Source organism: Pongo abelii, chromosome 1 (assembly GCF_028885655.2).
Source record: "Pongo abelii isolate AG06213 chromosome 1, NHGRI_mPonAbe1-v2.0_pri, whole genome shotgun sequence".
NCBI lineage: Eukaryota > Metazoa > Chordata > Mammalia > Primates > Hominidae > Pongo > Pongo abelii.
In genome coordinates, this window is record NC_071985.2 from 17,325,311 (window position 1) to 17,352,909 (window position 27,599).

Sequence of the window (27,599 nt, forward strand, 5' to 3'; positions counted from 1 at the left end):
CTCTACCCCACAGAACCTTCATGGACAACCACAGGCTCACTGGTTAGCTCCTCTTAACTCCTATAGTCCAAAAAACCTCTGGAATTATTTTTCATTAACGTGTGTTTTCTTTTCTTCATCTTATCAAAGGAAATATGTAAGCTCCATCATTCTCTGTGGCTTCAAGTAGAATGCTGAACAAGCCGGGGAAAAATGATAAATGAGAAACCATTGTTAGCCCCCCCAGTGGAGGATCAGTATGAGCTCTAAAACCCAGGGGATCTGTGTGGTGGTTAGCTAAGATTCTGTTCTACTGGAGCAGTCTATGACAGTCATCTGTCCAAAGTCACAGTTTCCGTCATTATTCACATATTAAATCTGATATGATACATTTTGCATGCCACTGGTATAGACAACTTATTTTAGAAAAGAAACAGCAATGAAATTTTTCATAAAGATTTTTGTTCTTTTAAACAGCCTCAGGCCAGGCACAGTGGCTCATATCTGTAATCCCAACACTTTGGGAGGCCTAGGCAGAAGGATCACTTTAGCTCAGGAGTTCAAGGCCAGTCTCAGCAACATTGCAAGACCCTATCTCTACAAAAAATTTCAAAATTAGCCAGACATGGTGGTGTTTGCTTGTGGACCTAGACTCGGAGGCTAAGGTAAGATAATTAATTGAGCCTAGGAGGTTGAGGCTGCAGTGAGCTGTGATCGTGCCACTGCACTCCTACCTGGGTGACAGAGCAAGACCCTATCTCAAAAATTTAACCTAATATAAAAGGCGATTTTCCCTTCTATCTTCATCTTTTGTACTTTGCATATTTTTCTTCTCTTGAAATTGTTGAGTAAAAGGCTTTCTTTGAGTTGAGAAGATCTCCATCCTTCCTCACACTTCCACCCCTCAAAAAAAGGACCCCATGAAACTAAGAACAGGATATCTTTTAGCTAAATGGTGTTAGTCCCCATCAGTTCAAAGTTTCAGGGCTCTTGAGCAAAGAGAAATTAGTGTTTTAAACTATCATATAACAAAAAGTTAGAAACCAACCAAATGCCCTTCAATGAAATATGGTAAGCAAGTTATAGTATGTGCACTTACTGGAACATCAATTACTATTAAAACCATGTTTATAATTATCATATAGTAACATAGAAAAATATTTTTTTGGCAAACCATCTGGCTGAAAAAAAAGCAGTATTTCCAAAATCAGTGCATACAATTAATTATGACTGTTATTTGTTTTGGGGGATTTTGGGGTGGTATACTGGAACTATAATGAGTTCCAGTATGTTCCAGTATATATCATCACAGTGTGAGTCACAAACAGACCCCTGAAAAATCTAAAATCTAAAGAGGATTCTGGTTTCACATTTTTGCAGGACTGACCCTTTTCTGATAGAATGACTGATAGGTCTACAGTAAGAAAGTAAATAATGGTCTATTTCCCAAGCCTAGGGAGTTTTACTTTCAGAAGTTGTGGTGCCAGATGCAGAATAATGTGTTTAGTCCCACACCTTTTGCCTAACCGGGGATTATGAATATATATGGCTAAATTATTAAAAAGCAGTAGAAGGATAAAAATGGAATAAAAATCATTTTCTATAGGTGGAAGGTAGAAGAGAGAATAAAAGTCAGGTCAGAGACAGAATAAAAGTCATACTTCTCTGAATGCATCTTGTTTTATACACTTGACTTTGAACCATAAGGTTAGTGTTACATATGCTTAAAAATAGCAACCACGAAGTAGAAAGCAAAATAAAACTAATAAGCCTATAAGCCTATCGGTGCTTTGAGCTAACTATGCATCGAGTTGGTGGTTTAACTACACTAAGGGGAATTAATTAAAGTGATTTTAAAACTCTGCGATTTAACTGTACATCTCTAGTAGAATTTATCTTAAGAACAAAAGAAACTGTAGTTAAATCTTAAGTTATTTTTAGTTATAGTATTAATAACATCACTATTATTCTTATAAAAATATATGTATCTGTATATTATAGTATACCCCTAATATACTATTACATGTGTATTTGCATTAGGATATTTTATATATATATATATCAGTATACTATTACATATAGAGAAGATATATTATTTCATATATAGAGAGAAATATGTACATACATATGCTTTTATATATATATGTCATTATACTGAGGATATTTGGAACAAAAATTTTCAGCATAAGAGAAAATAAATACAAATACAGTGTAACATAAATTAAGTAAAACCATGTAATATTAACTTTGAATTGAAAATAACAGTATAAACCTGTGATATCAGTTCTTTTGCTAAACAATTTTCTAGATTCGACTAATGATAAGGCCAAGTAGCTCTGAGCATCTACAGCAGTGGTCCCCAAACTTTTTGGCACTGGGGACTGGTTTCATAAAAGACCATTTTTCCACAGATCAAGGGGGTTAGGGATGGTTTTGGGGTGATTCAAATGCATTACATTTATTGTGCATTTTATTTCTATTATATTATAATATTTAATAAAACAATTATACAACTCACCATAATGTAGAATCAGTGGCAGCCCTGAACTTCTTTTCCTGCAACTAGATGGTCCCATCTGGGGGTGATGGGAGACAGTGACAGATTGTCAGGCATTAGATTCTCATAAGGAGCAAACAACCTGGATCACCGGCATATGCAGTTTACAATAGGGTTCAGGCTCCTATGAGAATATAATGCCACTGCTGATCTGACAGGAGCGAGAGCTCAGGCAGTAATGTGAGCAATGGGGATTGGCTGCAAATACAGATGAAGCTTCGCTTACTCACCTGCTGTTCACCTCCTGCCGTGCAGCCTGGTTCTCAACAGGCCACGGACTGGTATTGGTCCATGACCCGGGGGTTGGAGACCCCTGATCTACAGGACTTAGAGTATGGTCTCTAAATACCATTTCCTACTAAAAGAAACAAGGGCTTTTTTGGAGTAAACACTGATTTGATATTTGGGACAGTAAACATACAAGATGAGTCTAAAACATTTTGTTACATCAGAAAACAATGAAGTTTCTAGGTTAATGTCAAAAGAGTCTGTAGCCAATCTGAAGGGGCTCTCATTGGCTAAAGATGGGGCAATTTGAAAAAAAAATAACTTTTGCAAAGAACTGAAATATCACGAATATATGAAACTGTGACTTCCTACTAATGCACATACATTCATACCCAAACACTTTTTCATCCTTGTAGGATGCTAGAAAACCAATTATTATTCTGCAAATGGATGTATTAGGAGAAAGAATTAGACATTTCTCCTGTCTTTCTTTCATAAATTGTACCTCAAGATAATCAAATAGAGGAAAGTTTATTTTTTTATATAAGAATTCTGGCTAAAAATGAAAACTGAATGACAGAATTAGATTATGACTATTTTGTAACCCCCCCTCATGAAGTAATGAATCTAAGCCATAATCACCAATGTAGGTAAAAAGCTGATGGGGAATTTGATACAAGAAGGATGGAGTGGTCAACACCTCAACTCAGCAACCAACCTTAACATCACAGGAGGGAGACAACAGACATTGGCTTCCCTGTGTGGTACAATAGAAAGTCACACTATTGATGAAGCATTCTTGGCCATAAAATCAAATTCTCGGCCATAAATATGACCAAGTCTCAAGACCTAACTACCGGTTTATGGAAAATACAGGAAAAAAAAAACACATGTGAATGACCACAGGAACCCATCTGCCAAATTCTGTAGGACAAACAACCTAGTTCTCTCAACATTACAAAGAAGGAAGTAAAGGAAAAGGAGAGGGAACTGACAGATTAAAAGAGACCTAAGACACATTTCTCAATTTGAATAAACCACTTGTTAAAATAAAATTATGAGACAATTAGGTAAAACTGAAACACTGTCTAAATAGCTGATGATATTAAAGAATTCTTATTAATGTTTTCAGGTGCGATAATGGTATTGCAGTTATTTTTTAAGTCTTTATCTTCTTGGAAACATGCACTGACATATTTATGGATTAAATAAAATGTCTGAGATTTGTTTCAAAATATTCCTGTTGGTGCTAGGGTGGGGGTGGTAGATTCATGGCTCCCGAGATATGTCCATGTTCTAATCCCGAGAACCTATGAATTTTATCTTACATGCCAAAGAATATTTTGCAGATGTGACTAAGTTAAAGATCTTGAGATGGAGATGATCCTGGATTATCTGGTGGGTCTGATGTAATCACAAGGTTCTTATAAGAGGGAAGCAGAAGAGTGAGAATCAGTGTCAGAGGAGACGGTGATGCAATGAAGAAGCAGAGACTGGAGTGAGGCACTTTGAAGATGGAGGAAGGGGCCACAAGCCAAGGAGTGCAGGTGGCCGCTAGGAGATGAAAAAGGCAAGCAAATGGATTCTCCCCTGGAGCCTTCAGAAAGAACCAGCCCTGTGGCTACCTTGACTTTATCCAGTGGACTTGATTATGGATTTCTGGTTTCCACAACTAGAAGAGAATAGCTTTGTGTTGTTTCAAGTCATGAAGTTTGTGACAATTTGTTACAGCAGCAAAAGAAAACTAATAAGGTAGGAAAGCAGGCGGGAGGATAGCTGAAACTAGTTTGGCCATGTATTGAAATTTGTTGAATTTATAAGGTGCATACATGGGGCTCATTATAATTTCTCTAGTTTTGTGTATGTTTGGAAATTTCCACAGTAATCATTTTTTTAAGTCTTGCTAAAGGAACTCCTGTTGGACCTTTGGCAAGGTGCTGAATCTCTCTGAGTCCCAGTTGCCTCACATATTCTTGTTAATAATAGCGCTCACCCCTCATTGGGTTGTTAGGAGGCATACAGGACATAATCCCTTTAAAGTATCTAGCAGATTATCCGATGCACAGATCCCTTGATGAAGGTTAGTTATTGATATTATCACTGCCTGTCATTTTCAGACATTTCCAACAAACATTTGAAAAATGTCTGAATCAGTCTCTCTACCATGATCATTGCAATCCTCTAAAATGTATTTGTGCCATAAGTATTAAATATTCCATTTTTAAAAGCTCTTGTTTCTGTTTGATTGTTTTGATGGTTTCCTCAGATAGTGAACAACTTTAGCACCAAAGGTATGGAGTTAAGCCCAATATGGGGGTTATAAAAGAAATCTCTATCCTAGGAAAGTAACCGGCTGGTCTCTGAGGTTCCAAAGATTCCGTACTCTTTTTCCCCAGGATGAGGGTCTATGCTTCTTGTTTGTTCTTCAACATGCAACTAAGAATCAGAACTCCTATTATCCTATGTAAACTGGAAAGAGATCTTCCTTTTTCTGTCCCAAAGTGACATCATCCTCTGAAGCAGCCACAAGAAAGGTCACCCACCCCAGCTTTTTCAGGAACACATTAGTGGTGACTGTTCTGTGCCCCATTCCTTCACAAAAGCACTGCACTTTCTGCTCGGTGGTGGCAACACGATCCCTAGCGGGGCTTAAAGTGAGATTCACGGCTGATGCCCAGAGGCTATGAAATAATCAGCATTTTCAAAAACATCCCTTTTCCTGTATACTGTCTCAAGTTAACGTTAGGCCCTGGAGTCATGCTGGAGCCGGAGATGGGATTCACAGACCCATTAATGAACATTTTGCACCAAAATAGTTAGGTCCTTTGCTCCTGGCACCGGTCCTGGTGAGAAAGGGAAGCACAGTTGCCCGCTGCCTGGCCTCACCTCCTGCCTCAGAAGTCAAAGAACTTAGGAAGAAAGTGCGGTGAGCCATGTAGATGCTTCATAAGTAAACTAATGAGCATAGGCTAAAATATTTCATTTTCTATTTGAATAAATGTATGCGGTACAAGGGCAATTTGTTACATGCGTAGATTGCCTAGTGGTTAAAGTCAGGGCTTTAGGGTACCCATCACCCAAATTATGTACATTGTACTCATAAGTAATTTTTCATCATCCACCCCTTCTCACTCTCTCACCTTTCCAAATCTCCATCGTCTATCATTCCTCTCTCTATGTCCATGTGAACACCTTTTTTAACACCCACTTATGAGTGAGAACACACGATATTTGATATTCTGTGTCTGGCTTGTTTCACTTTGGATAATGACTTCCAATTCTATCCATGTTGCTGCAAATGACAAGATCTCATTCTTTTTATGCATTTGTATTTTATGCATTTTATGTATTTCATTGTGTATATATGCCAAATTCTCTTTATCCAATCACCCACTGATTCCATATCTTTGCTGTTGGAAATAGTGCTGTGATAAACATACACGTGCAGGCTTTTGATACACTGATTTCTTTTCCTTTGGGTAGATTTCCAGTAGTGGGATTGCTGGATCAAATGGAGGTTCTATTTTTAGTTCTTTGAGAAATCCCCATACTGTTTTCCACAGAGGTTGTACTAATTTAAATTTCCACCGACAGTGTATAAGAGTCTCCTTTTCTCCACATCTTCATCAAAATCTGTTATTTTTTGTCTTTTAGATAATAGCCATTCTAACTGGGGTACAATGATATCTCATTGTAGTTTTAATGTGCATTTCTCTGATGATTAGTAAGTTGAGCATTTTTTCATATACCTGTTAGCCATGTGTATGTCTTCTTTTGCAAAATGTCTTCTCATAGTGTGATGCCTCCAGCTTTGTTCTTTTGGCTTAGGATTGACTTGGCGATGCGGGCTCTTTTTTGGTTCCATATGAACTTTAAAGTAGTTTTTTCCAATTCCGTGAAGAAAGTCATTGGTAGCTTGATGGGGATGGCATTGAATCTGTAAATTACCTTGGGAAGAATGGCCATTTTCATGATATTGATTCTTCCTACCCATGAGCATGGAATGTTCTTCCATTTGTTTGTATCCTCTTTTATTTCCTTGAGCAGTGGTTTGTAGTTCTCCTTGAAGAGGTCTTTCACATCCCTTGTAAGTTGGATTCCTAGGTATTTTATTCTCTTTGAAGCAATTGTGAATGGGAGTTCACTCATGATTTGGCTCTCTGTTTGTCTGTTATTGATGTATAAGAATGCTTGTGATTTTTGCACATTGATTTTGGATCCTGAGACTTTGCTGAAGTTGCTTATCAGCTTAAGGAGATTTTGGGCTGAGACAATGGGGTTTTCTAGATATACTATCATGTCATCTGCAAACAGGGACAATTTGACTTCCTCTTTTCCTAATTGAATACCCTTGATTTCCTTCTCCTGCCTAATTGCCCTGGCCAGAACTTCCAACACTATGTTGAATAGAAGTGGTGAGAGAGGGCATCCCTGTCTTGTGCCAGTTTTCAAAGGGAATGCTTCCAGTTTTTGCCCATTCAGTATGATATTGGCTGTGGGTTTGTCATAAATAGCTCTTATTATTTTGAGATACGTCCCATCAATTCCTAATTTATTGAGAGTTTTTAGCATGAAGGGTTGTTGAATTTTGTCAAAGGCCTTTTCTGCATCTATTGAGATAATCATGTGGTTTTTGTCTTTGGTTCTGTTTATATGCTGGATTACATTTATTGATTTGCGTATATTGAACCAGCCTTGCATCCCAGGGATGAAGCCCACTTGATCATGGTGGATAAGCTTTTTGATGTGCTGCTGGATTCTGTTTGCCAGTATTTTATTGAGGATTTTTGCATCAATGTTCATCAAGGATATTGGTCTAAAATTCTCTTTTTTTGTTGTGTCTCTGCCAGGCTTTGGTATCAGGATGATGCTGGCCTCATAAAATGAGTTAGGGAGGATTCCCTCTTTTTCTATTGATTGGAATAGTTTCAGAAGGAATGGTACCAGCTCCTCCTTGTACCTCTGGTAGAATTCGGCTGTGAATCCATCTGGACCTGGACTTTTTTTGGTTGGTAAGCTATTGATTATTGCCACAATTTCAGCTCCTGTTATTGGTCTATTCAGAGATTCAACTTCTTCCTGGTTTAGTCTTGGGAGGGTGTATGTGTTGAGGAATTTATCCATTTCTTCTAGATTTTCTAGTTTATTTGCATAGAGGTGTTTGTAATATTCTCTGATGGTAGTTTGTATTTCTGTGGGATCGGTGGTGATATCCCCTTTATCATTTTTTATTGCATCTATTTGATTCTTCTCTCTTTTTTTCTTTATTAATCTTGCTAGTGGTCTATCAATTTTGTTGATCCTTTCAAAAAACCAGCTCCTGGATTCATTTATTTTTTGAAGGGTTTTTTGTGTCTCTATTTCCTTCAGTTCTGCTCTGATTTTAGTTATTTCTTGCCTTCTGCTAGCTTTTGAATGTGTTTGCTCTTGCTTTTCTAGTTCTTTTAATTGTGATGTTAGGGTGTCAATTTTGGATCTTTCCTGCTTTCTCTTGTGGGCATTTAGTGCTATAAATTTCCCTCTACACACTGCTTTGAATGCATCCCAGAGATTCTGGTATGTTGTGTCTTGGTTCTCATTGGTTTCAAAGAACATCTTTATTTCTGCCTTCATTTCGTTATGTATCCAGTAGTCATTCAGGAGCAGGTTGTTCAGTTTCCACGTAGTTGAGCGGTTTTGAGTGAGATTCTTAATCCTGAATTCTAGCTTGATTGCACTGTGATCTGAGAGACAGTTTGTTACAATTTCTGTTCTTTTACATTTATTGAGGAGAGCAAGGCTACAGTAACCAAAACAGCATGGTACTGGTACCAAAACAGAGATATAGATCAATGGAACAGAACAGAGCCGTCAGAAATAATGCCACATATCTACAACTATCTGATCTTTGACAAACCTGACAAAAACAAGAAATGGGGAAAGGATTCCCTATTTAATAAATGGTTCTGGGAAAACTGGCTAGCCATATGTAGAAAGCTGAAACTGGATCCCTTCCTTACACCTTATACAAAAATCAATTCAAGATGGATTAAAGACTTAAATGTTAGACCTAAAACCATAAAAACCCTAGAAGAAAACCTAGGCATTACCATTCAGGACATAGGCATGGGCAAGGACTTCATGTCTAAAACACCAAAAGCAATGGCAACAAAAGCCAAAATTGACAAATGGGATCTAATTAAACTCAAGAGCTTCTGCACAGCAAAAGAAACTACCATCAGAGTGAACAGGCAACCTACAAAATGGGAGAAAATTTTCGCAACCTACTCATCTGACAAAGGGCTAATATCCAGAATCTACAATGAACTCCAACAAATTGACAAGAAAAAAACAAACAACCCCATCAAAAAGTGGGCGAAGGACATGAACAGACACTTCTCAAAAGAAGACATTTATGCAGCCAAAAAACACATGAAAAAATGCTCACCATCACTGGCCATCAGAGAAATGCAAATCAAAACCACAATGAGATACCATCTCACACCAGTTAGAATGGCAATCATTAAAAAGTCAGGAAACAACAGGTGCTGGAGAGGATGTGGAGAAATAGGAACACTTTTACACTGTTGGTGGGACTGTAAACTAGTTCAACCCTTGTGGAAGTCAGTGTGGCGATTCCTCAGGGATCTAGAATTAGAAATTCCATTCGACCCAGCCATCCCATTACTGGGTATATACCCAAAGGACTATAAATCATGCTGCTATAAAGACACATGCACACGTATGTTTATTGCGGCATTATTCACAATAGCAAAGACTTGGAACCAACCCAAATGTCCAACAATGATAGACTGGATTAAGAAAATGTGGCACATATACACCATGGAATACTATGCAGCCATAAAAAATGATGAGTTCACGTCCTTTGTAGGGACATGGATGAAATTGGAAATCATCATTCTCAGTAAACTATCGCAAGAACAAAAAACCAAACACCGCATATTCTCACTCATAGGTGGGAACTGAACAATGAGAACACATGGACACAGGAAGGGGAACATCACACTCTGGGGACTGTTGTGGGGTGGGGGGAGGGGGGAGGGATAGCATTAGATATACCTAATGCTAGATGACGAGTTGGTGGGTGCAGCGCACCAGCATGGCACATGTATACATATGTAACTTACCTGCACATTGCGCACATGTACCATAAAACCTAAAGTATAATAATAATAAGAAGAAGAAGAAGAAAAAAAAAAAATTAAATAAAAAAAAAAAAGTCTTCTCATATTAAAACATTTCTTTGTTTTTGTTTTTGTTTTTTGTTGTTGTTGTTGTTTTGTTTTCTTTTGAAATTGAGTCTCTCTCTGTTGCTAGGCCTGGAGTGCAGTGGTGCGATCTCAGCTCACTGCAACCTCTGCCTCCCAGGTTCAAGCAATCCTCCTGTCTCAGCCTCCCGAGTAGCTGGGACTACAGGCATGTGCCACCACGCCCAGCTAATTTTCTGTATTTTTAGTGGAGACGGGGTTTCACCATGTTAGCCAGGATGGTCTTGATCTCTTGACCTCGTGATCTGCCAGCCTCAGCCTTCCAAAGTGCTGGGATTAGGGGCGTGAGCCACCACACCCGGCCTAAAATATTTCTTAAATTCCTCCATAGGCTTTTGAATTTCTTGAAGAAAATTACTGTATAGATTGGTATTATTGATTCCTTTTATTATAATACTAAGCTAGACTTAAAGAAACTGGCATAAAAAGCACTGGTTAGCAAATCATAAAGTTGACAAAATTAAATGTGGGTATAAGAATTTAAATTCATGCTTCTACCCTTCTGCTAATTATCTCCAGGTTTTTCCAGGGATTCTTATTACGGAAGTTAAGCAAACGGAAGCATTCACCAAAGTGCAGATAAACCAACTTTCTCTCTTAAAATCTATGTGAAAAGATCTGCTTATGAGGTGGCTGATGAAACCACATCTCTTGCCAGATTTTTACTAGGCTTATTTTCACATTTTTTGAGGACCTGCACATAGGCTTGCATTTATTTTCCTGACTTAAGAAAAAAAGACCAGTAAAATGGTCCAATTAAGAAATAATGTTAGTTTTTAAAGGTTGTTGGGTTTATTTTAAATGATATCATATTTCGGCATATTTGTTATTGTTGTTGTTTTCAGTCAAGCTCAAACTCTGAGGTGATGCTGAGCTAAATAAACATCCAGGGAGAGACTCACACCTCCCACTCTTGAGACCACGGGAAGGCCAGCCCCGCACCTGCGCATGCTGCCCTCCCCATTCTGGTCCCAGACACCCCAATCATGGTTCTCTCCTGCTGCTTTGACTCACTTGACCCTGTTTAGTGTGTGAGCTTTGGAGATGGTGACTTGAGGAGTATGGCTGCAAGAAATACCATGTTGCAAACATAAACATGCACCTCTGTAAGAAAAAAAAAATCCCCATCAACTCAGAACCACAGAAACAGCCACAGCTCTTCAGAGAAAGATGACATTAGTTTGGAGTGGGAGTGAGGAGGGTCCTCCATATCATAACTTGCCTGCCAATGCTTAAACAGCTAGCTTTTCTAGCTTTTCACTTTTGAGCCCTGAAAATAGAGTACTATCTAGATGGTCTCCTTGCTATTATTGTTAATACAACTATTTATTTAAAAAGGATGTCCCACTCCCAATTAGAATTTTACAATGTTTGTTTGTAAATTAAAAAAAAAAAATGCTAGCTCCACTGTTTGGGGCATGGGGAGGGAAACTATAGGCCTAGGAAAAATGCATGTGATCACACAGTGAATGCAGATCTGAATGCAGGACTGCCACGGACAAGACGAAACAACTGACGCTTTGGTGGGTTGTTGATGATGTTTATCAACCACATTGTCGAAGATGCTTGTTCTTATGTTTTGAAACCAGATCAACAGCATCCATGATCCAAGTGATGTGGTCGATTTGAAGGACATGGGAAAAGCCTTCCCTGCCTGAAGTTACTCTTGGACCAGCAAGCCCTGTCCCTCAACTTGCTGCTTCTAGACCTTTGCATGAGGTTGTAGCCATCTTCCGAATGTGTATTTATTCTTCCTTTAAAGAACAAGACATTGGCGGCCAGGTGTGGTGGCTCACGCCTATAATCCCAGCACTTTGGGAGGCCGAGGCAGGCTGATCACGAGGTCAGGAGTTCGAGACTAGCCTGGCCAATATGGTGAAACCCCATCTCTACTTAAAAATACAAAAATTAGCCAGGCGTGGTGGCGCATGCCGGTAGTCCCAGCTACTCAGGAGTCTGAGGCAGGAGAATTGCTTGAACCCAGGAGGCAGAGGTTGCGGTGACAGAGTGAGACTCCATCTCAAAAAAAAAAAAAGAACAAGATATTGGCATACTAGTCTTACAATTCTCAAAATTAATTACAATTGACTGGAATCCATCAAATGAGGCAATGGAGTCAGGTTATAGAGGAAAGAGGAGACACAGCCCAATATTACAGGTTTCACATAGGGCCCATGTACCCTATAAGTACCATATGGTCACCACTCTCAGTAACAGCTTATTTGCTTTTTCCTAAACCTTATAACCAGTTTCATTTGTTTCTTACTCTTGAGTTCAGGTATTGCTAGTTCATCACAGACTGGCATAGTAAGAGGCTGAGACATCAATTGCCATTTTCTTTATCTGACTCCAAAATCCTATGTCATGAGGTCTAGTGGCTGTGATTAACAGTCAGAGTTGGAGATTTATGCATGGAATCTGAAGCCAAATGAGCAGTCAATTTGTTTTCAGGAGTCTGTCTCTTGAGATTTGTATCTCTGGATATTGTCCCACTGAATTCTTCTTAGAGAAGAATCCTTCTTCCTAGGTAGACTAACATAGCTGGAGATGAGAAGCCAAGCTCTCATCACAGCTGCTATATAATGCCCTAAACACTCACCACCTGGGAAACAAAGATGGGGCCTCATTTATTCTGAAATCATACAGTTACACTTGACTAAACTCTTCCAGTTGAAAGGCTTCATAGTCACTTACAGATCTAAGGAACCAGATGAAACATACTCCAGGTGAGCCCCTGCCCCTCTGGCAGGCAGAAGGGCAAGACATCTTACAGAAGCACATCTCTCCTTCATGCTCCAATAAGCCACACAAATGAGCACACTTATGGCAAAGCAACCCTCTAGAACAATTTCCATTTGGTAACTACTAGAGTTGACAAATGCCATCAACAAAACAAAAGTCAATTCTACTGAGCAGCAATAAATCAAGAAAATTCTAGAGACAGAGTCAATTAAAAGAGACAGGCTTCAGTTCATTTGCAAAGTGAGACCGGGCAGCGTCATTACCACTCTGCACCGGTGGAACGCATCCATTGCAAAACCACAGCTGATAACCAGCATGTTCATTATTTTCCCATTTACAGAATAATAAAGGAAATAACTCAGTCAAATGACTTCGTGTAATTGTCACAAGTCATCATGTTGGTGATTCTCTTCTTTTTCTTAGTCCGCTAAATCGTTGTATGATTTCTACTGGGCAATTTTTTTCTTAAAGAAGCACAACTGAAAGGCCCTGCTTTTGTGATGAATGGGAGCTACAGAATTATCTTCTGAGGCTTAGCATACAATATGAACACATAAAATTCTCTCAGCTGGAGAAACTTCATCTTTACATCAGCAGCAACAGAAGGAAAAAAAAATGTTTTCCGCCTGAGGCAGTTGTGATAAGGGATTTAGAACCCATCCTGGTGTCAGCTTCCAGATATAATGGGATACAGCCCAGCACCTAAAGTGTCTGCAGCTCACTCCCTTGTAACTAATGTTCTCACAGCTGTTGTATGACTCAGGGTGGCTGGAGGGGAAGGGGAAGAGGGAAAAAGGAGCAAAATGAATCATAGAAAATGTTGCATGTAATATTTTGTCTAACCTACATTTGCCACAGCTGCTGCAGAACTGTCAGTAAAGTGAGATAAGGACATTGAGCAAGTCTCAAAAATGACTGCATGCTAGAACTGAGCATCTGAGAAATTCCATGAGGGGTTTTACTTTTATTAATCATGTGTCTGAAGCTAACACGTTCATACCATGTTAGCAAATTAAACTATCATACAATCTTGACGACGCTTCCTCGAATCATTAAAAAGTCTTCTTATTTAATTAATGACAAATTTGTTATCTACCTACTGGGGTTTCCATTGATACAGCAATTAATTTTTCTTTAAGATTTCCTAACTCCCAGCCAAATGCATCAAAAACACTCAAGCTATAATGGTTTATCTTGAGTTTATAAAAATCATCTAAGATTGAACATTCACCATTAATTAATTAAATTGTCTTTTTAAAACTGTGACAGGTGCCTTGAAATGTGCACAATGTGAAGCACATTGACATATCTGGGGGTAATGGGTGCACAGGCTCGTAGAGCACCATGGACATAACCTACACAAGACACTGCCTTCCTTAGCTCAGTCTCTTAGCTCAGTCAACGTAAAAATCACAGCTGAATGTCTTTCTGCCAACTTAAAGAAAGAGGAACCCTCTTTCCTCAGTCACTGGGCACCTTGCCAAGTCTCAGACCTTCTTAAATATTGGTTGATTTCTCAATTGATCTCAGTGGGCAGAGTGATCTTATCATTGCTTTACAGCAGAGAAACTTTGGGTTGAATTGTGCAAACCACAGTGGAACCTGTTTAATGAACCCTTTTCTTTTAAGTGATAATCAATCTCCTGTCTATTTTCTATTCTATTAGTGAAAGTCATGGTCATCTTTTTCTTCAGGCTATCTTTCAAAAACACCACCGCATTTAATTAAGTGTTGAATTATCAATGACAAAGAAAATGATGACAGGCAACTAAGACCCCACGGATTCCATCCTTGTAGTGCTACCCAGATTCTTCCCACGCTGCTAAGTCCTGGGAAGAGGGCCCTCACCAGACAAGCCCACAGGGCTTCACTTCTAATCTTCCTTCTTCTTCTTTTCTGTCCATGCCATTCTCTAGGGCAATATTTTTGCTTTCTCCGAGGAAAATACCAGAAAGAAAGAAACAAGTCATCATCATCACTAGCCATCAGAGAAATGCAAATCAAAACCACAATGAGATACTATCTCACACCAGTTAGAATGGCGATCATTAAAAAGTCAGGAAACAACAGGTGCTGGAGAGGCTATGGAGAAATAGGAACACTTTTACACTGTTGGTGGGACTGTAAACTAGTTCAACCATTGTGGAAGTCAGCGTGGCATTTCCTCAGGGATCTAAAACTAGAAATACCATTTGACCCAGCCATCCCATTACTGGGTATATACCCAAAGGATTATAAATCTTGTTGCTATAAAGACACACGCACACGTATGTTTATTGCAGCACTTTTCACAATAGCAAAGACTTGGAACCAACCCAAATGTCCATCAATGATAGAACAGATTAAGAAAATGTGGCACATGTACACTATGGAATACTATGCAGCCATAAAAAAGGATGAGTTCATGTCCTTTGTAGGGACATGGATGAAGCTGGAAACCATCATTCTCAGCAAACTATTGCAAAGACGAAAAACCAAACACCGTATGTTCTCACTCATGGGTGGGAATTGAACAATGAGAACACTTGGACACAGGAAGGGGAAAATCACACATCGGGGCCTGTCATGGGGTGGGGGGATGGGGTAGGCATAGCATTAGGAGATATACCTAATGTAAATAACAAGTTAATGGGTGCAGCACACCAACATGGCACTGGTATACATATGTAACAAACCTGCACGTTGTGCACATGTACCCTAGAACTTAAAGTATAATAAAAAAAAAAGAAAGAAACAAGTATATTGGAGTATCTTCCCCGCAAAATGCTGTCTCTGAGGTCAAGACGATTTTCTTTTGAGCTCCACTGAGGGTCAAGAGGAGGGGCCTTGGAGCTCCCCAAATCTCAGAAGCGATGGGAAATCCTCCCCAGCACCTGAGCTCTGGAGCCTGGGAACTCTGAGCTCTGTCAATCTCAAAAACTCCAGAACAAGCCAGATCCGTTCTGAGAGCAGCAGTGTGCTCCAAGATCCCTGCCACTTGACTGTAGGAACCACTGAAGGCTCTAAATCTTCTGTCACAGCCATTTGCAAGAACTCAATTACCTCATTTCTTTTTCTTCCCACCCTCTGCAGGAGGTGCTAACAGCTGGCCAAAGGGTAGACAGAAAAAAAAAAAAAAAAAAAAAAAAAAGCTGAGTGTTTGGATAATCAGGAGGTTTGGCAGATCCTTAATGGAGGGTATTAGCTACAAGCAAACGTCTCTCTGCTCCCCACAATTTCACCAGGAAGATAAAGGATTCTCTTCTGTTTTTATAAAATAAAACTTGTTTTTTAATGTAGAGTTTCTTGGTTTCATAATTTCCATGGTGCCATAATTCCTACTAGTACATACTAGTGATCATTGATTAATCCCTTATTATATATAAGAAATAGTTTTTATCTTATTCTACTGTTGTCCCATTGTTATGACAGAAAATCAAGTTTTTAAGAGCTGCATTAACCTGGTAAAGGCCCACAGCTCAGAAGTGGCCACCCTTGAATCTAGACTATCTGATTCCAGAGCTGGTACTTGAAAATAACAATCCTCAGAAGAGGGGTTACTCATGAGGCCCCTTCATGAGCCCCTCCCTATATGAAGCTTCCAGATCGACCACAGGGAGTTGGCGGTGGACAACACTGCTGCCAACCTCAGGGGTCTTCACTACATAGGGGAACAGAAACAGGTTTTTGTGTGTGTGTGTGAGGGTTTTTTGTTTTTGTTTTTGCTTTAAAAGTGATGCCTCAAGAGGAAGGACACCTTTTATATTAATTACTGTGACTGGTACTTCTGCTCGGGGCACCGAGAAGGGAAGAGTTGCCTCCGCCTCCCATGTTGTGGTCCAGATGTGAAGAGGCCAGTTCCAATTCGGGGTTGGTGGCTTCTTTTCCTGTTCTGAAAGAAAGACTTTCCTAACATGGGGAGCTGGAATTCTAGAAGGTGGAACTCTGCTTTCTCTTGCTGAAGAACTGCATGCAGATTTTTTTAATTGATCTGAGTACTCTGGAAACTAAATTCCGTCACAAGTGAACATTTCCTGGGAAAGTTATTTCTGAGTTAAAATTCATTACACGGGTTCTTATAGAATGGAAAGTATTATAATGACCAATAGGCCGATGCAGAAAAGTTAATTATAAATTATATCATTTACATTTTACATTGTAAAACATTACTTAGTTTTATATACATATCAGTCAATACTTAATTGAGTATCTAGAATAGTGAACTACTATGGTGTTGAGTGTAATACCCATCAAAGTGTTACTAATGTTTTTCCTACCTTTGTTTTCCTTCCTTTTTTACTCTTTTTAATTCATGCCATTTTGTTATATTTTATGCATTTTTTTCTCTGTGTATGTTTAGTTTATGCATTATTATTTTAAGCATACTTAAGATTTTTCTGATGAGATAGATAAGGTAAAAGTTAAATGCAAAAATCAATGATTATAAAATTAATGATTTCGTTTAACTTTGTAGAATTAAGTGCTTTATATTTTCTTACAGTTTGCATTTCAAACTGATAAGGTAATGTAAATCATTGTTTCTCTTGTAAAATTGGTCAATACAGTCAAATAGCTTCAAAGTTCAAAAGTGTATAAATCCAACCATGAATATTTTATGGAGACTGCTATGGTTTAATATTAGAACATAATTAAATGAATATTTTTTCAACACTCTCTAATTTAACCTGTGTGCACTCATCAGTAAGAAAATTGTGAAACCCCAACATTTGTTTCACAAATGGTATACCTGTATTACTACATACATATAAAACATTTCTGAAGATAAAATATAAATGGATGAAACTGAAGCATAAAATAGAACTTATAATATGTTCTTCCCACTCTCCAGTAAACTGTTTTTTGTGCACCTGTTTTGGAAACAATTGCTCCAATTTTTGACCCCAGTTCCCATCCTCATTAGATTGAGAGCAGTTGGCAGTTGACAGTCTTTTTTGGCCATGACACACAGGCTCTGGGAGCCTTGGGTGAGGGAACAGACCTTGGTCTTTGAGGTGCTGCTCACCCTGCTGGCCACCTCTGGACATTCATTAGCAGGGTGAGTTCACCTGGCTATCATTCCACATCAGGCTGTCCTATTGAAATTTTAATAATTAAAAAGTAAACATTAGTTTTCAAAAAGAGAACTGGATCATCTTTGTAAAAATACATCAGCCTCTAAATTTCAAAGCAAATTTCAGATAAGACCATTGAGTTCTGGATAGTTCCTTCTAAAGCTAAGAAGGGCCTCCAAGAAGGTATCCAACTACTTTCTTCTATGTTCAAAACAGAGTTAAAAGATTTTTTGTTTGTCTTTTCTGATGATAAAAGTGTGATACGCACTGGAAACAAACACTTGAGGAACACACTAGAGGACAAGGACACAAACATCACCTATAATCCACTAAGTGCTCAAGAGTTTGTGGTACAGGTTCACTAGAGGACAAGGACGCAAACATCACTTATAATCCACCAAGTGCTCAAGAGTTTGTGGTAAAGGTTTTATGTTCAACTTCAGAAAAAAAAGTAGAGTTAGAATGAAGAGATTCTAGAAAGAAGAGAAATGTTCACATTAGTCATGCATAAAAGAGATTCCATCAGTTAAATGGAACCACTACACCCATCCTCGGGGGAGGGCTTGGCCCACTTGGTCCAGAGACATGAGTTTGCCATCAGGCAATAATGAATTTCTCCTGTACAATGGTTAGAGATATAAGATCCATTTAAACAGGAACCCATCTATAAAGTAAAGACTTCTGAATATTTCATTTGACCCTTTAAAAAAGATAACCGATAATATGTAATAGTTGAGAAAATAAAAACTAAAGCAAGGTTTGGCCATAAGAGAAAACAAGCTAGGAGAAAATATTACACTTAACTACTCACCTCTGGAAACAATAACCCTGAAGGAGTGAGAGTAAGTGGGTCAAGCTCTTTAAGAGTCGTTTTTTTCTATTCTATTATATACCACTAAGATTTGATGGCACGACAAATGGATTTGGGCACTATATCTTCTCAGGTTGCCTTGACTTTCTGAATGTAATAGTTGAGAATATAGTGTCAAGATAGTCAAGTTGCAAATAAATTTCCAAGGAGGAACAAGATAAAATTGCGATTTATCCATTCATTCTTGCATTAAATACAATTTGTCTGTTGACTACATGCCAAACAGCATGCCAACCACTTAGAATACAAGGAAAGTAAGGCATGGAAACCTTAGAATACCACTTAGAATATAAGAAAAGTAAAGGCTCCATCTACAAGGAGCTCACAGTCTAACAGAATTAGACAGACTGAGGGAATGCAACACATTCGTGTACGTGGCTACCACTACGGGTACCATGCAGGAAATAGCAGGAGGCCAGAAAGGCTTTATAGAGAAGGACAATGGTGCTGAGTTGTAAGGGTGAGTGTGAGCACAGGGGCTAGGTCGGGGAGGGCTCTGCAAATGTGCTGCTGTGGAGCGCAGCAAATGTAGGGAAATGGGCTAGAATGGAGCATCGGTCACCTGGTGCAGGTGAGGGTTACAGAGATGAGGTTAGACCAGTAGACTGGAACCATCTCATGAAGAGCCCAAGGGGCAGAGAGGAGGAGGACATAACAAGGACTATGGAATTTTTGCTGGATGCGAAAGGAGACTAACAGGATGGCAATAAAGTCATTCTGGCTGTCGGAGAAGAGCAGACTAAACTGTTGTGAGCCAGGGGGGAAGAGAGGCTGTTAGGAGATTATTTAATGGGCCAAGTTGCAGGTAGTAGTGATGGGAACGCAGAGGAAAGACTCTATGGAATGACCAGGTAACTGACTGCAGCCACCCTCCTGGATATTTGGCTATAGATAAGGAGAAGGAGGGATATTCCTAAAACAGGTGGAAACTGGAAAAAAAATCCACAAATGGAATCTCTCCTTTGTAGAAGGAGGAACAAGAATACATGCATCTAACTTATAACTCAGATGATTACAAGGCAAATCCTTGTTTAAATATACACTAAAAGTCCTCATGTAGTATTTGTCCACTTCTTGCTTTGAGTTATGCAAGATGTGCTTTTGAACCACTGCCAGCATCAGACACTTCCTAACTTTCTAACTCACTTGACATGCTTGATAGTGAGTGGATCTTGAGTCCACCTGAGTTTGCCTCAATATCTGGGTCTTCAGGTCTCTGTATACTTTGAAAGAGTAACAAAGATAGTGCTATCATTTGAATTTGTCCCCAAAATGGTGACTAGCCAGATCTAGGTTTCTTAGCTCTGATCTTTAAGTATATGCTCTTCAGCATTCTAATGGAAAAGGAGCAATCCATTCTGTTCTTAGCTGCTTCCTCTCTAAAATCCTGTAAGACCAAGAGATGCTAAACAGTGGGAACAGGTAAAGATTTTCATCTTCTTTAATGGATAACTTGAGATGTTAATCAAGCAGTCACTAGGATGCACCACTCTGTCAGGTGTTAAAACTGTTTTCCTATTGTAAAATGTTGATCCTCTTGGAAAGGAACTGTGAAGGTGACGGATTATCAGTGCAGCCCACAGACTGTCTGAAAACAACCATAACTACTGGGCTCTGTCACAGAGATCCTGATGGTCACCAGGCTTTTGCAGCATCCACTCTGGCCTCCTGTTCTGAAGTGGGAATAGAATTGCCTACTGCCAGAGGGGTTGCAGACTCCTAGCTGCTTTTTCTCCTCCCTGTTCCATTGTTTCCTCCATACCAGTTCACACAAATCTGACCCAGGCCTCCTAATAGCTTGAAATAGCATTAAAAGAGCCCTCCAGAAGCAGGTTACAGGAGGGGCCAGCTACCATCATGGTCATTTGAGACTGTGGCAGGATCCTAGGTAGTTAAGGTATGTGAGTCAAGAGGCCAGGGGCAAGGTGGCTTTGCAACATCAGCATGGCTGGAGAGGCAGAGAAAGAGGCTGGAGATGACAAAAGATGAGCCTAGGATGTTTACAAATTATTTGCATTAATTCACATATTTATTCAATCATTCATTCAATACATGTTTATTGGGAACCCCTGTACCATCCAGCACTGGCAAATCACTGAGAATACAGTCCTGAACAAGGCAGACTTAATCTTATTAAGGGAGGAGATCACCTCTCATATTGTCTTATGCCCAATTTCTGCCTCCAAAGAAAGAAGTAAAAACTAAAAGGCAAAAATGAAATCCACAAGCAGAGAGCCCAGTGCCACACCCTGGGTCTGGCAGTTAAAGATTGACCCCTGACCTAATCAGTTACATTATCTATAGATTTCAGACATTGTATAGAAAAGCACTGTGAAAATCCCTGTCCTGTTCTGTTCCATTCTAATTACCGGAGCATGCAGCCCCCAGTCACGTACCCCCTGCTTGCTCACATCCATCATGACCCTCTCACACGGATCCCCTCAAAGTTGTGAGCCCTTAAAAGGGACAAGAATTGCTCACTCGGGGAGCCCAGTTGTTGGAGACGTGAGTCTTGCTGAAGCTCCCGGCCGAATAAAGCTTTTCCTTCTTTAACTCAGTGTCTGAGGGGTTTTGTCTGCGGCTTGTCCTGCTACATTATAATACCTGTCAAGGAGCACTTGGAAAGTGAGAATAAATCATTGCAAGCACATTACTCAGTCTCGGTGAGTCAGGGAAGGTTGCACAGAGGAGAAATCTAAACCTTGAAGGCTGAATGCGAAGGCCTGGTGAGGGTGAGGGGTGGGCTGGGAGAGGCCCACCAGGGCACATGCAGAGGGGTGGGGGAGCAAACTATGCCTGTGTGTCAAGGGCAAGGAGACCAGCCACAGCATCTGACCCTTCTGAAGATGACTTCAAATCCCTAAATATTGGGTTAACTATATGAAATTGTCATTTTTCTAGGTCAAAAATGGTGAAATATCAGCAATTTCACATGGTTCAATCGAACACTTCTCTGGATGATACCCCTTAACAACGTCCCCTTCTAAATTAGTTTCTTTCCAGAAAAAAAAAATGCAATGGCATTGGGAAGCATAAGGGAACAAGTATCAGCTTCAATAGGGTGATGATGGGGTAGTGATGGGTGATAATCAAGTACATGCAGAGGCCACATGGAAGAACGCCATGAACCATGGTAAGACATTTAGGCTTTATCCTTAGGACATCGGGCAGCCTTGTGCAATGACCAGATTGGTATTTTAAGTTGCTTATTCAAAACCACCTGGAGAAGGTGGTAAGAGGGCAACAGTGGAACAGCAAAGCAGGAAAAGTTGCTATTATGATCAGAAGAGGGGTCCACACTGTCAGTGTGATAAAAGTAGGCAGGCTTGTGAGATACTAAAGAGGCAAGACTGACAAGACTGGGAACTGAGTGAGAAAGGAGGTGGGGGAGCCAGCATGAGCCCATGGTGCCTGCCCACCCAGGCAGCCAGGTGGGTGGTGGGCCGTGCATTGGGCTGGATGAACACGAGGAGGAGCTGACATGGAGGGAGAGAGGATGAGTTCCAAGCATGACTGTTGTAATTATGTATATAGATTTTCATCTACAATTCCTGGCTCGTAACTCCCACACCCAGTGTTATTTCTGCCCTAGGCAGGTCATAAAAACTAAAAATATACCCTAATCTCCCCCTGCCTTTCTGTCTTGGAACTGACCATAAAGAAATTCTCAGCTTTTATACCGGTACCCTGATGTTTTTGTTACTGTAGCCTTACAGTTTAGCCCGAAGTTGGGTAACGTGTTGCCTCCAGCTTTGTTCTTTTTGCTCAGGATTGTTTTGGATATTCAGGCTCTTTTACGGTTGCATCAGCCTTGGGAAAGAATATATGCCCACATCCTCAAAAGCAATTGCAACAAAAACACAAATTGACAAGTGGGACCTAATCAAACTAAAGAGTTTCTGCACAGAAAAAGAAACTATCAACAGAGTAAACAGACAACCTACAGAATGAGAGAAAATATTCCCAAACTATGCATCTAACAAAGGTCTAATATCCAGAATCTATAAGGAACTTAAACAATTTGACAAAGAAAAAACAAATAACTCTATTAAAAAGTGGGCAAAAGATATGAACAGGTACTTCTCAAAAGAAGACGTACAAGCAGCCAACAGAAATACAAAAAAAGTTTAACATCATTAATCATCAGAGAAATGTAAATCAAAACCATAATGAGATACCATCTCACATTAGTCAGAATGGCTATTATTAAAAAGCCAAAAAACAACAGATGCTGGAGAGGTTGTGAAGAAAAGGGAACACTTATACATTGTTGGTGGTAATGTAAATTAGTTCAGTCACTGTAGAAGCAGTTCGCAGATTTCTCAAAGAACTTAAAACAGAACTGCCATTCAACCCAGCAATCCCATTACTGGGTATATATCCAAAACAGAATAAACCATTCTACCAAAAAGACACATGCACTCATATGTTCATCACAGCACTATTCACAATAGCAAAGACATGGAATCAACCTAGATGCCCATCAATGGTGAAATGGATAAAGAAAACATGGTACATTTATACCACGGAGTACTATGCAGTCATATAAAGAATAAAATCATGTCCTTTGCAGAAACATGGATGCAGCTGGAGGCCATTATTCTAAGCAAATTAATGCAGGAACAATAAACCAAACACTGCATGTTCTCACTTGTAAGTGGGAGCTAAACACTGGGTACTCATGGATATAAAGATGGGAAAAATAGATACTGGAGACTGACAGAGGAGGAAGGGAAGCAAGGATTGAAAACTAATTCCAGGGTACTATGCTCACTACTTGAGTGACAGGATCAATCATACTCCAAACCTCAGCATCACACGATACATCCATATAACAAACCTATACATGTACCCCCTGAATCTAAAATAAAAGTTGAACTTATAAAAAAGAAAGAGGGAAAGAAATTCTCTGACCTACCTTGTCTGACTGTAGGTCATAGACCCTCATTTAAGGAGTCCTACCCCATACCTGAAGGAAGAAACGCTGCATAGAGAAGCTGGGGAATCTGAACACACAGGCCCTGTCGGGTTTTCCCACTCAGTCTATTTGTGGTAGGTCACAGTTTCTGTCCAATCACATTGCTACATGGTTGTCCATACTTCAATCACGCCTATCCAGTGATGTCCCCACAAAAGGCCCAAGAGGAGGGGGTACAGAGAGCTTCCGGATAGCTGAATATGTGGAGGTTCCTTGAAGATGGTGTGCCCAAGGAGGGCATGAAAGCTTGGTGCCCCTTTCCCATACCTCAGCCTATGCGTCTCTTCATCTATATCCTATGTAATCTCCTTTATAATAAACCAGTAAATATAAGTGTTTCTCTGAATTTCATGAACCAGTCTAACAAATTAATCAAACCCAAGGAGGGGGTCATGGGAATCCCAATTTCTAGTTGGTTGGTCAGAAGCCCAGGCAAAACAACCTAGGTTTGCCATTGGCATTGTAAGTGGGGCAGTCTTGTGGGACTGAGCCCTCAACCTGTGGCATCTGATGCTGTCTCCAGGTAGCTGGTGTCAGAAATGAGTTAGAGGACACCCAGCTGGTATCTGCAGCAGAACTGATTGTTTACTTTTTGGTGGGGAGAAACCCCTATGTATTTCATCACAGAAGCCTTCTGTGTTGATTATTGCATTGTGTGAGAACAGAGGAAAAGCAGTTTGTGTTTTTCCACTCATAAGTGTCCAATCGGTTCTAATGATATAAAGAAGGAGGTGGCCGGGCGCGATGGTGCACACCTGTAATCCCAGCACTTCGGGAGGCCAAGGCGGGTGGATCACTGGAGGTCAGGAGTTTGCGACCAGCCTGACTAACATGGTGAAACCCCATCTCCACTAAATATTAAAAAATGAGCCGGGCATGGTGGCACTGCCTGTAATCCAAGCTACTTGGGAGGCTGAGACAGGAGAATTGCTAGTACCTGGGAGGCAGAGGTTGTAGTGAGCTAAGATAGCGCCATTGCACTCCAGCATGGGCAATGAGCGAAACTTCATCTCAAAATAAATAAATAAATAAGAAGAAGGTAAAGGAAACTAATGCGTGCCTACTACCAACCACGTGAATGCTTTACATATGGTATTTAAATTCGCACACCAGCTGGGGAGTAGGTAGTCTTCCTCCAGTTACATAGCCAAAAAAACAAAACAAAACAAAACAAACAAACAAAACTGAAGGTGAGTGCTTACCTAAGGTCAGGCAGTTTTTATGTGGGAGAGCTGCAATTGAAATGGGTGTCTCTTTACCAATACCCATGTGCTTATGGCTACAACTTGCTGCCCAATAACCTAATGTAACTTATGGTGTGTGCTGTGCTGATGGCTAAAACAATGGCAGTTGCAGTTGAGATCAAGAAGGATGTGCCAGAAATCTGCCCCGAACACATGGGAGAGGAGGAAGGCCAGACTCAGAGCGGAGCACCTGACCCAGGGGCAAGCTCTCCTCATCCCGCTCACCTCTGCTGACCACCTGTGTCATAGATTCTTCCCAAGTCTAGGAGCATGGGAAGCAGGGAAAGATCAATCAGGAGGTTATAGGACTGCTTTCCAAGGATGAGAATAAATCCTGTAGTGCCTTGCTTACCCTGAAGAGTAGGGCTCTGCAAGGCAGGCCTTCTCAACATCTCTTAAGGGAAAAGCAGCATTTTAGCTCACGACAGTGTCCTAGCAGACAAAGGCTTAAGGCATAGCCTATCTGAAGAGTTACTTAACAAATTCCCAAATAGTAGCAAAATGGTCTCCATAAAACTAGATGACTTCCAGGGAAGAAAGCGCATATTCCACTCTAGTACTTGTTGCCTTAATTAGGAACAGATTCTGATGACTGGGATTTATTTTCCTAAGCACACATCCACAAAAGCCAGAAACATCTTGTCATGCTGAAGCATCCCTGACATTTCTCAAAGATGAATTCCTAATTGGGTTTTAAAAAAAGCAACCAGAAATTTTCATGCTGGTTTTGATGCAGAATTCAAAACAGAACCTAAGACGTGCATTTCTATATTATTCCAAACCATGTATAAACTGCCTTAAAATCCTTAAGACCCCCTTCAAATACTAAAGTTTAAAAAAGGGAAAAACAGATTAAGGAATGAATTCTGAATTTAATATAGTAAAGAAGATTCTTCTCTTTCTTATGGAACATGAAAACTGTACTGTGATCTCCCCAAGACACTTTTAAACATCTTCATCTACTTACTTTTTAAAAGACAAGATGAGGGCTGGCACCTGCTCTTTCACTTATGGGGTTCAAAAGGCTTTTTTGTGTCTTTCTTTGCTAATGTATTAGAGAAATTGACCAGCCTTTTTCATGGATTTAACTAAATTCTGTCATAATAAAGAATCTAGATGTGCCACGGAGTCTGAAATACAGAAATTATTATCCTTACCTGCACAGTTTATTCTTCAGTGTTTCCATGTATTTCATAGTATTTTCCTTCACACTTGTTTCTGGGGGAAAAAAAGGAAATCCAAAGTGAATGCAACTGCAGTCACAATTGAATAAAAACCATTCAACTAAAAGCTCAAAACCAAAGGATTGAGGTCAAGCCACTGGTAATCATAATATTCTATGTTTGGAAAACACTCAAATCCACTGGAGTGGCTGCCTGAAGTCATGAGTTGGGGAGGATTCTGGGGCTCTGAGTGTCTCTGCAGGAGAAAGTCAGAGGCTGGAGCAACAGCGCTGAGCCGGCCTTGCTGTAGTCTTTCAAAAGCAGCTCACTGATAGTCTATCACTGGATGACATGTGCTCTATCTCTTACCTTTCCCAGCTGATAGCCATTGGCTCGGCTGTCCAATACAGGGAAAGAGAACCTGACAGTGTAATGATTCCCATCCTACAGATGAACCAAAAGAGCCTCACTAGGGGTAGAGGAAGATTGTGGACCCTTTCACTGAGAAATAAACATAAACATGGGATTCTGCCAGTAACTAGAAATCAATTGCTCAACCTCCAATGAGTGATGAGATCAGCTACTCTTTGAGATAAACTCAGTGCTTCCTAATTACCAAATGTTGAAGGAATGAATGATTGCTATGGTTCAGCAGATCAAAGAGGCACTTTACAGATAAAAGAGATTTGATATACTTTGAACAAGTTCTTCCCTTTTGCTCATACGAGGAATGAAGGTGCCTTCCTCTCAAGATGATAACTAACAGACGTGCACACCAAGTGCCTGGAAGAACACCTGCAGCCAAGGGGTTTCTAGCAAATGGTGGCTGAAATTATCAATGGTGCTGCCATGTCTATTATTAGTATTATTATTGTTATTGTGGGTTTTATCATTGTTTTTATTCCAACTTTTATTCTGAAGGGTTATTTATGCTGAAGGGCTCATGTACTCTAAAGTTGGGGAATGTGGAAACACAGAAGCAAGGCTGTCCAGATTCATGCTACTGGAGTGTCTGGGGATTCTTGGACTTCTATTTCAGTCAACGCGTATGTGTAAGGTGAGGGACTGTGGAACTGGAAAAAGTACCCTGCCATTCCTCATAAAGAAACTAAATATTTAGATGGAAATTAAAACAATTAAACATTCTGGTTCATTAGTCGATAAAAGGTAAAAAGAGACATTTACACAATGAAAACAACTGTTTAAGTTGGTATCTTTTTTTATTGACTTACGCTGGTCTAACACACAAACTTAGTTGTGTTAGCTGGAACAATTGTTGCAAGTTCCGAATGCCCGAACCAGAAATGCCCTCTCTGTTTCATATCCCATACATATTTATGTGCCACGCACTGTTCTAGGCATGTGACATAGCTCAGTGGACAGAAGAGGTAAAGATTCCTGCTTCTGTAGTGCTTCCATTCTGGCAGCAAGGGATGCTAAAGAATAAACATAAAAATTCCATAGAACATTAGAAGGTGGTAATGACAATAAGGATTTAAGGGAAAAAAAAAGGCAGCA

General features: G+C 39.9%; 1 protein-coding gene across 4 annotated transcripts in view; it reads right to left on the minus strand.

Moving 5' to 3' along the window:
* The window catches only part of DISC1 (DISC1 scaffold protein), a 422,688-nt gene that overhangs the window by 57,961 nt on the left and 337,128 nt on the right, over positions 1–27,599 (minus strand). For all 4 annotated transcript variants that reach the window (XM_024249403.3, XM_024249406.3, XM_054561502.2 and 1 more), the window contains one exon: positions 26,076–26,136. In XM_024249403.3, coding sequence (XP_024105171.2) covers positions 26,076–26,136 — 61 coding nt within the window. The remainder of the gene's footprint in view (positions 1–26,075; positions 26,137–27,599) is intronic.